The following is a 13,827-nucleotide window of genomic DNA, read 5'->3' as shown; positions in this document are numbered from 1 at the left end:
AGATTTAAAGGAATACTGCAGCGAGATCCCAGAAGAGGCAGAGGCAGCCGAAGAGCATAGAGCATAGGGCGGAGGGGGAAGCCCGGCTGATTTCCTTCAGACATGGAAATGGCCGGAGGGAAGCCGGATGGGGGCGGGCGAGCCGGGGAGGAGAAGTGTGGCAGGCAGATGCGCGGAGGGAAGCCGGATGGGGCGGGAGAGCCTGGTGGGGGGGCGGGAATGCGAGCGAGGGGAGGAGAAGTGTGGCAAAAGGATTAGGGAGATGCGCGTGCTTGTGTGGTCACGTGACCCGCTTTTGTGGTCACGTGACTCACATGCACTGTGAAGAAACCGCAGTGGTTTCACTAGTCGATCGAGCACTTGAATTCTCGCCTATTACATTCGCAAGCGAATGATAATAGGCGAAACCTAAAAATGTTGCCAGTCCTAGTGAGGCATAGAATTTGGACGACAGAGGCAACATTACTGAACCGCCACATTCTGAACGATAGCTGCAGATTACAGGGGGCTGCGAACATTAGGTGGCTAAATTACATTAAGAATTTTACAACTAATCTTGGCCACCCTGAATACTACACCAATCCTAACACCTTAAGTGTAGTAGCCAGGAAGGATCTTAAAAGCAGGGCCTTATTGGAAAGTAACAGAAACTTTGGCGAAATGGCAAAATCTACTGTTCAAGCACACCAACTCATGCTGACCACAAACAGTATTCAAAAATTCTTAAAAAACATCGAAGCTGGCTATGACAGAGTCCGGCTAACTCATTTTAGGTTAGGTATTATCAACAGATTAATCTGTTTTCACGATCTGAACGACTGGTCAAGACTGATGCGTAAATGCCCATGTGGTGATCTATCCCAACATCAACATTGCTCTTTCTTTTTGTCTTTACATTTTATTCTGTGCAGAGAAGGCGGTGGATCCTCTCGATCTTAAGAACACTTGGTCTTACACAATGTCGCCCTAAAATATTGGTTTTACAACTTTTAGATAATTATTTTTTTTACTTCTTTCATAACTGTGCTTTAAAAAAATGCTTTTAAATGTAGGAAAACTATTTTGATATGATTTTGTTAAGCGCACAACAAGACATATGTACTTTCGATTAGACAAATACTTGATTTTTGTATTTTGTAAACCATGTCATCTTAAAAATACGTGGGCTTGATAATCATATTGTATGCTGTTTTCTACTTTGCTTTTATGATTTTTTATTTCAAGAAATCAAATAAAGATTTGCTGAACTGAACTGAAAGAAAGTCAGTTGACAAATTCCATAAAGTCATTCTACTGTTAATAATCTCTTCTGTGTTCTTATAGGGAGCCTGTTTTGTGTTTGACTCACTCCACCAAGCCATGGAAGAGCTTCCTTGTACATTAGTGCTTGAAATTGGAGGATCAAATGGCGTTGTTGCCGATCATTTGGACTACCTGCAGAAACACTTCAGATTGGTTACACTGGAGGAATTCTTGGGAAACAAATTACATTTTTCCAGAAGGATAACATCAGTCTTTGGCTGGGGAGGAAAGCTTCAAATTACTCGAGAGCTCCTCCAGAACCTTCCTTACCTGAAAGTAATTGCTTCATCAGGAGCTGGAGTTGATCACCTGGACCTAAAAATGATCGCTGCATCTGGTGTGAAAATTACAAACACACCACAGGAAGTGTGCAGCTCTACTGCTGACTTGGCAATGACTTTATTGCTGGCATTGGCTCGAGATTTGCTGCAGGGTAATGGTTAACCTTTTGTTAATACGTTCATGATTGCTTTCACCGTGTCTGCTTGTAGGTGCTTTTTAGACCTCACGAAATATGTAAGGCACACTGATCAGCCTTGAAGGCCAAGAAAAGAGGCAATTTATTGAGGTTTTTTTTTCACACTGAAAATTCAACACTTCGGGTCAGAGTCAATATTACTCCGATGTAATCCAGCCAGAGAGCCAACCGTAAATGTGAGAGACTAAGCAGCCTAAGGGTCAAGTGTGCACCCCTTAGAAACTGCAAAGGAGAAAAAGTAATAATTTTATAGAGTTTCCTGAGTCAGGCAAGAGTACGATTAAGGGGATACACACCACTGTCCACAAACACTTTTGCCAAATAGGTTATCAAGCTCCTAAAAATTGCATGGATAAGCTCCCATACCAAAGACCCTTGGCATCTGTCAGACTTAGACCACAATCCGGCAAGCACTACTGTAGGTGAAAGTGCAAGTGTTCCTGGGCACTTATGACATCCGGTGCCCCATTCTGGAACAGAAAATGAGCCCCTAGTTACTCTTGACTCCGTATGTATTGATTTGCATTGCAATATTTATGTAGCGCTTACTACCCTTATGTGAGTCAAAGAAGCGCTGCCTACATCGGTAGCATTCTGCATTGTGAACGGTGTTTGGATGTGCATGTGTTCTCTTTGTTTTGATCCTGTGTGGGAAGTGTTCCCATGTTGTACATGAGGACCACCGTGTTGTGGCTATTTTGCTTTGGGACACAACGCTCAGCAGTGTGATGTTGATGTGAAGAAGTGTGAGACAGGCGCACAGTTTATGGTGTTCAGTAAGCTCTGCAGGTCCCTTTTGATATTTTCTATGTTTATAAACCGCTTAGCTGGTTACTGTGTAGGTTGTCCATTCAGAGTTATTTTGTTTAAAGTTTACGGTCCTGAGCAGGCATAGGTTTGAGGGAGAAGTGGTGGAGAAATCTGCTGGGATTAACTTTGTTAATATCATCCCAAATCTGATTGTCATTGTGAGATGCCAAGTACTTGACGAAGTATATAGCTAGCGGGGGCCTGCAGTTTCTAAGTAAATTAGAGTCCTCCATTGGCCATCGGCATGTGGCAGATCTTTTCAATTATTCCAGACCTGATCAGATGGTAATGAGTGATTTCTTGCTTTGGGCTGGTGCGGTACTGAGTAATGGACATGACCTTTATCATTTTTGTCTTTTCTGAGTGTAAGGGTGTCAAGCATTGAAAGGAAATTATTAGTCACAGCCAGTATGGACTACAATCGACTGACTGCTGTTATGATATTAGTTTTAATGTAGATTACATATTGTATTATAATTGCATTATGTAGCAGTTACTACGCATGATTCACTGTTGTGCTTTTAGACTGGACAGTACCTTGCCCCAGGTTCCACATTAGTTTAAAAAAAATGATTATTCGTAGTTATTGTTGGTTATTGGGATTAGTCCTGTGCTCTATAGGAACAATTGCAGGCCTTTACTCCACTTTATATGTGATAGATTTCATTTGAAGGAATTAGGTGTGATTACTTTTGTATAAACTTTATTTTTCATTTTGCAAAAAGAACAGATTGTTAATGATACAGCATATAGGAGCATGCCGATGGTGTGATTGGCAATACGTGGTACAGGTGATCGCATCAAAGGTAAAAAGGCACAATAGGGATACATAATAATTCGGAAGTATTACATAGTGAGACTTAAGCACGGGACACATCAATGACACCCAGGCCACTTTTTTCTGGAATCACCACTTTTGCCTCCTGTTAGAACTGGCTATTTCTGGTAGGCTAAGGCTAACGCCAAAGCCAGGCAGAAACCATTCTAGTCAGGGCAAGGAAGTCACACGCCAAGATAACCCCTGCTCACCCCCTTGGTAGCTTGGCACAAGCAGTAAGGCTAAACTCGGAGGCAATGTGTAAAGCATTTGCGCCAGCACACAACAGCAACAACATACTAGGCACACCACAAAAGGAACTCCACACAAGGTTATTTATAAAATAACTTTTGTATTGTAAAAACACATCAGATAGGATCACACAATATACATGGTGCCAACTGGCACGGGCAATATTCACAAGGGATTATGTACAGGACAGGGCCACATGGGCCACTGTCAGAATCAGCACTTTTAGAACTTAGAATAAGTATAGCACAAAATAACAGTTAGAAATCACATCCAGTAACTACTGGGAACAGGTACCAGGACCTCACTAGGACCACCTGTACTAAAAAAGAACAACCACCTAAGAATAAAATACATTTAGGGGTATAAACAAGAACACATTACCCATGATGCATGAAACCCATTCAGAGGAGTAATAAAGGAAAACACATGATGCCTAAAAGCATTCAGAGGTGTACAGACAAGGGAAACACATGATGCAGCATTCAGCGGTGTTCAGAACAAAGCACATGATGCAATAAAATACATTCAGTGGTGCAGCGCAAGAAGATACATGTTGCCTAAAACATTCAGAGGTGCAGAGCAGGGAAAAGGAAGACACATGATGCCTAAAAACATTCAGAGGTGCCAGAACAACACAATAGCGCAAAAACACACAGTAGGCAATTACTATTAAAAACATAGAAATCACATTGCGCAGAAATCACATACCAGCCCCCATCTAATAAAGGGACTAAAAGAGCCCTGTGTCCAGAATGTCAGGGCGCGCTGCCATGCAGCGCCAGTCAGGGGTGCGCCACTGGCGCAAAACCTAAACGGTGCAGGTGCCCACTACTTGCTGGGCACCTGGAAACAATCACAAGGGCCTAAACGTTGGAGCTGGCACTAAGTGCTGCGCAGCTGTAGCAGGCCTGGCACCACTGTGCCACCTCTGTCCCTCTCAGGGACTCACTCTCCATCTTGCGCCTACATGGTGCAGCTGCCCACTAATTGCTGGGCAGCTGGAGATCAAAACTGTGACAGGGTCCTCACTGACCCTAGAAGCAAAGTCTGCGCCACAGGCTCGCACTAGTCCTTTAAACCAAATTGCGCCAAGATCTGCACAGACCCTTCTGTTGGAGCCACACAGGCTCTGCACCTACATATTGTGCACATTAGAGCTCTCTAGGCTCTGCAAATAATGGTGGGGACCAGGTGAGCCACACAGGCTCTTTGAATCGCAATGCCCCCGTAGGCTGGAGCGGCCCCCTGCCATCGGGACCGCTCTGTAAATGAGCGCCGCACACGTATAGGCACAGGGGGGGAGCGGACACCGACAACGTGCCCCGACACCATCCTCCCATAAATAACACAGCGTGGGCCCCTCTAGGCCCGAGCAACCATCCTCCTCGTTGGAGCGGCCCACTGCCACACGGGGCCGCTCTTGACACAGTGCCTCCACCGGCACCACAACAATCCATCTGCTCCCTCGCGGAGAAGCAACAGAACTGCCCCCGCCTCACCCGGCCCAGCCCCGGCTCACCAGTCCTCGGCAGCACTTCTGTGGGCAGGCAGCGCGGGACATCTCTCCCTTCACTCAGGAGCCCCGGGATGGACACGGCAGGCGGCGTCCTCTCTTCTCGCTGCAGGGCTGCCTCGGCACACGGGAGCCCTGTTCACCGGGCGCCATGCTTCTTCTTCCCCCGGGCTGCGGGGGCGGGACTTCGGGCCGGCCGTGCTGCAATTGGCCGGCCGGCCAACCACTTCCGGGTCGTCGCGGGCAGCGCGGCGGCCCGGCTAGGCATTGTAGGCGGGGGTCAAACTCACCGAGAGGTAGGCTCTCTCGAGTAAACTCATAACCGGGGCAAACAAAGGCAAACTGGAGACCGCTCGGCCACCACACGGGGTGACAAATGCCGGGTGGGCACCGGCCAAGGCACATGGAGCGCTCTCAAGCGCTTAGCGACAATGCAGCGCTTCCAGGCGCTATAGGCAAAAGAAAAGCGCTCCCAGGCACCAAAGGACAATCCACAGCGCTCCTAGCACTAGAACAGCAGACAAAGCGCTTCCAGGCGCTTTAGGCTATAATAAGCCCTGGCAAAAGCAATAAAAAGTTCCCAGGAGTCCTGGAGGAGCAAAAGTGGAGTAAAACAGCTCCCTGCAAAGAAGCAAAGGGGACCCAGCCCAAGGGTCTCCAGAGTCCAGAAAAACAGCAGGAATCCAGGGCAAAGCCAAGTCCCCCCATCAGCCCATGCAAGGCAGAGGGGTCCCCCAGAAGTCCTCCAGGCATCCAGGGGCTGGGCATCGCCCGCCCCTGGTAGATTCAAGTCAGAAACAAGAACATTTTGGAAGGGGACACAGCCCCTTCTTATACACAGAAAAGTCTTTGAAGTCTTTGTGTAGGCAGTGTGAGAACCAGCTAGAACTGGTTATAGGGAAGTCCTGTCAGTATCAGGGACAGAGGTGACAGTCGCCCAGCGGGGGGTGGAGCCAGCATTGTAATTTGGCAGGCACAGCCCTTCACTATCAGGTGCCATCTCCTCCCACTTCCCTGGCAGCAGATGCTGCCTTTCATCCATGGGCTGACTCAGACAACCTCCTGGGCTCTCCAGCCCCTGTCACCCTCAAACCAGACAGTCAATCCACAAGCAGGCCCAGGCACTCCTGACCCAGGCTCACCAGCCAATCACACGCCAGACACAAATTACACAAATATGCCAACTTCTAAAAGTGGCACTTCTAGACTAGACACAGTCATGCCGCATATACCATTTCGCAGCATTCAGTCTCACGAGTTCTCTCATACCAAACTCGCCCCTGCACTCCCCACACATCAGGAACTACCATGGGCATACATATTCCCCATTCATTCCTATGGGAGGGCAGGTCACTCACCACACATACACAGAGAGCTCAAGCACTTTACACTGTACCACAGTGAAAAAGTGCGCAGAGGCCTAAAATCACCACCACCAGGTTCCAGAAACAGGCTAGGAAAAAGCAAAAAGTCTAGGGGTGAACCTGCCTAAAGGGCCGGGTCCAACACCTCCCATCATGATTAGGGTAGTCTTTCACATCTGACCCGCTGCCCCCCCCTCTCAAGCATATCAAGAGTAGAGGGCTCTCCCTCCGCCAACCCAGAAGTGCACATTTCCTGCCAAATCATCAAGTCGTCCTGCAGCTTCTCATCCCTGCGGGTAAGTTTCATATGGACTTCTTCGGGTAGAGACCACTCTTTTATGTCTCTAAGCCAGACCGACACTTCCGGCGCTCTCTGTCCCATCCATGTGATGGCCACCCTGTACCTAGCTAGCACAAGCATCAGATCAGGGCTCGACAAATCCATCCACCCGCTCGCATTTGTAAGGTAGAATTAATGAGGACAAGCTATTTTTAGGTCCTACTTGCCCTTTCTGGTGAGTAGAAAAACAAACTAACTTTTGTTCTCTGTCTTTGAAAAGGAGCAAATGTTACACCGAATGAGCAATAAAGATGCCTTTAAATCTTGTTATCTTGTCACATTTGCTCCGCTTTCAGAGACGGAGGTCAAGTAGGTTACAGGTGGAGGAGATTTTTTGAGTTACTATACCTGAAGGACTAGTACCATTTTTCGAGCCCTACAGTTGTAGCAACTTAAATGGGAGTTTCCTGTTCTTGGGCTTCCTAATCGATGCAAGCAGCAATGTGTGGGCAATTTACAGAGATACAAAAGTAAGGATTAAGGCAAACATGCATGTGACTTAGAGTAGGCTGAATTTAGAGAGCGGAGTCATGGAGAGGAAGGAAATCAAGAAGTTGACAATTGTACACTTTAAGTCAAGGCTGCTTTCCATGCAGGGCTTTTGAAACTATTGTGGAGACTTTCTAGATAGCATGCACAAACTGTAGAAGGAAACATGATTTGCATGTGTTACAATACCACTGTATACCATGAGAATCCCCGCGCTCACACACACACCCATCACCCTCAGGGTAAATACAGATAAATAAATATGGCTTCATTTGCCCATAAAAACCAATTGAATGAAACTGGAAAGCTGTATTTTAAATGTTTGTTTGAGATTCTCCTTCCCTTTCCATCTGATGATCAGGGTGGGATAGCGGAAAATAGAATCTGTTTTATTGAATTTATGTAAAGTAATACTTTTCATGGCAAGTAGCACTGGGGTTGTCTTTAATCTGAAGCACCCACAACATTGGCACAATTGAGTGTGAGATCCTGCATCTGGTTGTCATTCAGATTTCTTATAGCAGTATTCAAACGAAGAAAAGGAAAAACTCTTTCTAGAAACTTTCTCACCGGAACAGTAAAAACTGTGGTCCTACTATTTACGCTTCCCATCTTCAAGAAAAACAAGTATTCAGCAGCCCCTCCTCAGAGCATCAATGAATTTAAAAGGAGCTCTCTATATTTATCCCTACCCACTCCAGCACCTGGTCTCCTCCCATAAGCCATAGGAATCCAGGCAAATGCCACATTTACCCCTCATCTAGAAGGGGGATCAGTGGCAAGACATCAGCGCTGATCCCATTCAAATTTATAGCCAATAAGAAACCTGGTGTCAGATCTCAGTACCTTAGTTTGTTTGCTTTTTTGCGAAAATTAGGTGTATTTAGAACCAGGAATAACACATTAGCATTGTGTTTGAAAGGACTGTGCTGGCTGAATATCTGAAAGGGGTCTGTGCATGGCCTATGTCTGCTTTTTCATCCATTCGTCTGAAATGAAACAGCTGCTCCTCCAGGGAAGTTTTTCATTTTTTTCTTCAGGGAAGCTGTCAGTGTTGTGTCCTCTGCTGCACTGTCAGTTCTGAAATCACCCAAATTTCTGGCCAGCATGTATAAAGTGTGAGTAAAATGAACTTATGAGGCCGATTCACAAAGTACACTTAGACCTGAAGACTAAGTTTAGACCTAAACAATGGCACTCCCTTTAAATGAGCCCTTTTTATTACCTTTCATTTTTTTAAATAAAGAATTCTGAAATACATACCATTATGGTATCACTCGGCTCCTTGCCCTAAGCGAGTGGCAGGCAATCAAGACAGTTTTTAAGGCACATGCGCTGGTACACATGTCAGACACTGCAGGTTTTTCTGGGCTAGCCTGCTTTCAGCTCTGGCTTCTGAGGCCTGTCAAGCAGTAATACCACATGCCCCACTTGGCTTTAAGTTGGAACAATGAATGCCTAAATAACGTATGCCTTTACAACACAAGCGCAACAATGACCATTCCTGAACAACTTGAGTGTAAACCACGCATGTCTGAAACACACAAATACTTTAAAACACATTAAACATACCTAAACCACGCATACCATTACCACGCATGACTTGCCCACGCATACTATAACAATGCATAGTTGAGAGCAGTGAAAATGCAGACCTTTTCACTAAATATATATTTTATTATTTTGCTTGCAACAAATGATTAAATAACACACAGCTCATTTACTTTTCCAAAACCATTTCAAAAACACAATATTAAGAAAATATTGTGACCAATAACACATTACAATACAGAAACCGGTTTCAAGATATCACGTTTCCAGAGTAGCCCTTACTTAATTTTCACCAAACATTACATGTTTGCCCTATATAAAATGGACGACATTCTATGCCTAGAAGCAAATTAACATAATTTTTTAAAACACTGAAAATATATACACGTTCTGTCACAAACAAACATTTAAAAAAAATGAAGTCCAAAACATGTTTTTGTTTAATTTATGGAACACTGCACAAACATATATAAACTGCCATCCACCATTTTGTAGTTAGTGGTACACTGACTTCGTTCGTGATCACTCGCTCCATTACGAGCTGAGAACTGTGCATCCTATGAAAAATACTGCCATCTAGCTACACAAGTAGGTACATAATTACATATATCTGTTCAAAACCAAAACTTGATTAATGCCTAAACATGTATTTAAATAGTATTTTTACAATATTTTACAGACTGTTAAAAAAATAACTACAGAGGACAACTTGAGTTCCCTTTAGTCAATAACAACTCCGGAAGGTAAAGGAACTCAAATATATTGCAATGCTACTGAAATACATTGGTTTTCTTTTGTTTTTTCTAGACAAACTGCTATCACATATTTTTTATCTCTCCAGAATAGTTGCAAAACATTTTTTTATAGATTAAACTATTAATTAAAAGACACTTTCCAGGAATCCTCAGCCGCTGTACACTGGGTATTACCTTAGGGCAGCTGTTGAACAGTGACTGGGGGAAAAATTACTATTCTTACTTAGTTGGGTACTTACCTCAGGGCAGGTGCTGCACAATGACTGGGCAGCAAAATTGCTATTATTACTCTGCCAAGTACTTACCATAGGACAGGTGCTGGACAGTGACTTGGGGGAAAAATTACTTTCTTACTCCTCCGGGTACTTACTCAGGGTAGGTGCTGCACAGTGACTGGGGGAAAAAAATGACTATTCTTACTCCGTTGGGTATTTCCTTCAGAGCAGGTGCTGCACAGTGACCAGGCAGCAAAATTTCTATTCTTAATCTGCCGGGTACTTACCTCAGGGCAGGTGCTGGACATTGACTTGGGGGCAAAATTACTTTCTTACTCCTCCAGGTACTTACTCAGGGTAGGTGCTGAACAGTGACTGCGGTGCAAAATTACTATTCTTACTCTGCCAGGTACTTACCTCGGGCAGGTACAGGACAGTGACTGGTGCCAAAATAACTATTCTTTCTCTGCCAGGTACTTACCCCGCGCAGGTGCTGGACAGTTACTAGAGTGCAAAAAATTACATAATAAAACACTATTAATTATTTTCGTTTTTTCTTTCACCCATACAAACTATGCCTTCCAAAAAACAATAGCAATTGCTTCCAAGAACAATTTAAATTTAACAACTACTTGTCAAAATTCAAAGTAAGTGCAGAAAAAAAGCAACATAAATGAAAACTAAACATTTTCTTAAAATAAAATTGCATTTCTCTCTTTTTCCACAGAAGTATTGGAAATACAAAAGTGACAGTTTCTTCCTTAATGCAGCAAATAACTTGGACATCAGTTCAACTCGGCAATAATCCAACAAGCCAAAAACCATATCATCCTCATGTAATTAAAATTATATAAACATTCCATAAAGTTAGCAAACCACCAAAGATGTCGACATAACTTAGAAGCTGATTATGATGCTGGTGAACCCGCAACAGTTGGTGGCAGGTTCCCTGCCATCTTGCGGCCATTTCCCGCTCGCCAGATTTTGATGGTGGGCAGTGATGTGGCAGGTGGAAAGCCCAACTGCCACATGTCCGACAGTAGCAAACATTCTAACAGCCTGTTTGACTGCTCCGCATCCCCAAAATGGTGGCGGTGCCTACGAGGCACCACCGTAACCGCCTTAGGCAGCCAACAGCACCCGCAGCAATAGATAAAATGGCACTTGCGGCCCCCGTGGTGGCAGCCGCAATATACCCTGACCTGTGGGACCGCAACCTTGTAGGCGGGTGGTCCACATCCCTGGGACGATGGCGGACAGACAGAAGTACGTCTGCCATCGTAATCAGCCCCTTAGTATTATGTCCAGCACAGTTTTAAACAGTTCCCTTTCTGCACAGGCTACAACAATTGACACATTTATCTTCTTCTCTTTCCAGGCAAAACAACACAAGGCAGCAAGAATTTTATTTTATAAACACATATACTTATACATTTTTCTTTCTCTCTTATTGAACAGATTTTCCAGAAATGGCTTTAGCACATCAAGCAAATTATATAAGGTGACATACAAGAAGCACTCTTTTAAAGTTTGGTGGCTATCTCTGCTGTAAGGAAATATTGGCTGGGCCCAGGGTAAAATTGCAGGTGTTTGCAATATTTCTCTTCCCTCTGGAAGATACCATTGTTCGGACAGCTGAGCATAGCCACCCTGCTCTGCAATGGAAACTGAACTATGTGAAAATGTACGACAAATAAAACCACCAGCACACACCTCCAATGAGCCCTGTGGTTCAGTATTGAGGGTGGTAGCACAAAACATTCCCATACACTTTGCTAGTAGCATGCCCACCATACCCAACCATAGGAGAATGGTCCAGAGGCAAAAACTGGCAAGTGATCCCCACAGTGTAATCCCCTAAACCGATGGAGATATTAACATTGCCCCTCAACTAACTGTGACTATCACCAGTTAACTTTTCCTCCTGCATGACAATTAAAACCCTCAGAAAATTATTTTAGGCCCTCATTACGACGACTGGCTGTCGGAGGTGTTCCCTCCAACAGACAGCCCTTTGGTCTGACTGCTGCAATGTGATGCAGGCGGTCAGACTGAAACCATTTGCGCAAAGTCATAATTAGGACCATATCCAGTTAAATCGTTCCTATGCTGCTGGACCTCTTCCTTGCTTCCAATCTTGACCGTGACACTCCACTGACTGTCAACACAGAAGAACAACCACGTACATGAGGCCTAGTTGAAAAAATAAAAAAAGGAAATTTTTCACCATTTCTTCCTATGTAAAAGCGCATGGAAACTACGTGAATCTATTTTTGAAAATACATCATTTATTGTTTAAAAATCTTGAAATATTTTTGAAAAATGTATTAAAATAAATATGTTTTTATAATTGCTTTTTTACAGTTTGCAAAAATGTTGCTATTTAAAAAACTGTTTTTATTTCTGTCATGCAAATTACTATAATATAAGGTGATCTTTATGCAATTGTCATAAATATATACATATATTTTTTTTAATATGGTAGAAAGTGTTTTAAAAAATATTTTCTCTTTGGTGTCCTTATAATTATCTGTTTCAAAAACGTAATTAATCTGTTATAATTAATACTCGAGTATTAAAATGAATACCTGAGTATTAACACACTTCTGCTCCCATTACCCCATATCCCTTGCTACCCGTCCTTAAAGGAAAATGTTGCTATATTCTACAAAATGTATTTAAGTTTAATTGTAAAATTACATTTAAATACATTATGCCCTCTATAAGTATTAATACTCTTCCCCGTCCAATACCCCTATATCCCTTGCATCCCTTCCCTAAAGGAGAGTGTTACAATATTTAACAAAAATTATTTAAGTTTAATTGCAAAATTACATTTAAATAAATTATGCACACTATAAATTAATACCCAGGTATTATATTGAATACATGACTATTAATACACTTCCCCGTCCATTACCCCAAATCCTTGCATCCCTTCCCTAAAGGACAATGTTGGAGCATTTGTTTTAAATTATTTCATTTGAACTGTAAAATTAAATTTAAATACATTATGACACCTTTAAATTGATACTCCGGTATTAAAATGAATACCTGCGTGTTATTACACTTCCCCTCACAATACCCCTGCACCCCTTGCATCCCATCACTAAAGGAGAGTGTTGCAGTATTTTTTTTTATATTTGAGTTTAAATTTACATACATAATGACCCCTATAAATCAATTAATAGTCAGATATTACAATTAATTATGTTTATACCGCTTTTAAAAATTATTTAAAAATGCTAATACTAATAATATTTCAGTTTTAAACTACTTCATTACTTAAATCCTTACAATATTTATAACATACTCCTATTGCATTTAAAAACCTATATACCTTTGCGTCCCTCGAGATTGCACTGTGAATGCATGGAGAGCAGTGGCTAGGCAAGAGTGCACGTAATTAGCATCATCGTCAGTGATGCTAATCACACACTGTAAATAGATTCACTTCGCATGTTTTTAGCTAAACTGAAATATGCCCAGGGTATCTGGGCATGATCAATGCTACCGGCGGGATTGACATAAAAGTAAAGTACAGGCTATCCTAGGCTGGTGGAAGGTGGATGCTTGCAACGAGGGCTGCTGAGAGGGTGGTGATCTGAGTATTTTAATCATAGCCTCAGCTTAGTCAGCTTTATTAGCCTGTACTGACTGCTCTGTTTCCTCTTGACCTACATATTGCCCCAGTGCAATACAAGAAAACGTGTTGATTGTTGCTCCCTCCTTCCCCAGTCCAGAGAAAATTAATGAAGTATGTTTTTCATTGCTGTGATTGTCTGGCTATCCTTGGTAAAATCCTTTTGTGCTTTCCGTGATACGTGAAATTTCAAGTTTAATCCGTACGAAGGATTGCCCCCCTCAGCAGTTCAAAGCTTAGTTCCTGGAATTAATATAGGCAGGCAAGCCAACAAATCAACGGTAAGGGACCAGTTGAA

The 13,827-nt window shown here is 43.2% G+C and overlaps 1 protein-coding gene across 3 annotated transcripts in view; it reads left to right on the top strand.

The window, feature by feature from the left end:
* Positions 1-13,827, top strand: part of LOC147722720 (uncharacterized) — a 366,241-nt gene that overhangs the window by 115,554 nt on the left and 236,860 nt on the right. For all 3 annotated transcript variants that reach the window (XM_086965197.1, XM_086965198.1, XM_086965199.1), the window contains one exon: positions 1,324-1,735. In XM_086965197.1, the coding sequence (XP_086821323.1) occupies positions 1,360-1,735 (376 nt within the window). In that variant the 5' untranslated portion in view covers positions 1,324-1,359. The remainder of the gene's footprint in view (positions 1-1,323; positions 1,736-13,827) is intronic.

The sequence above is a fragment of the Lissotriton vulgaris genome, chromosome 4_1, assembly GCF_964263255.1.
Source record: "Lissotriton vulgaris chromosome 4_1, aLisVul1.2, whole genome shotgun sequence".
Lineage (NCBI taxonomy): Eukaryota > Metazoa > Chordata > Amphibia > Caudata > Salamandridae > Lissotriton > Lissotriton vulgaris.
Note: the sequence above shows the minus strand (reverse complement) of the source record. Positions and strands in the feature narration are given on the sequence as shown.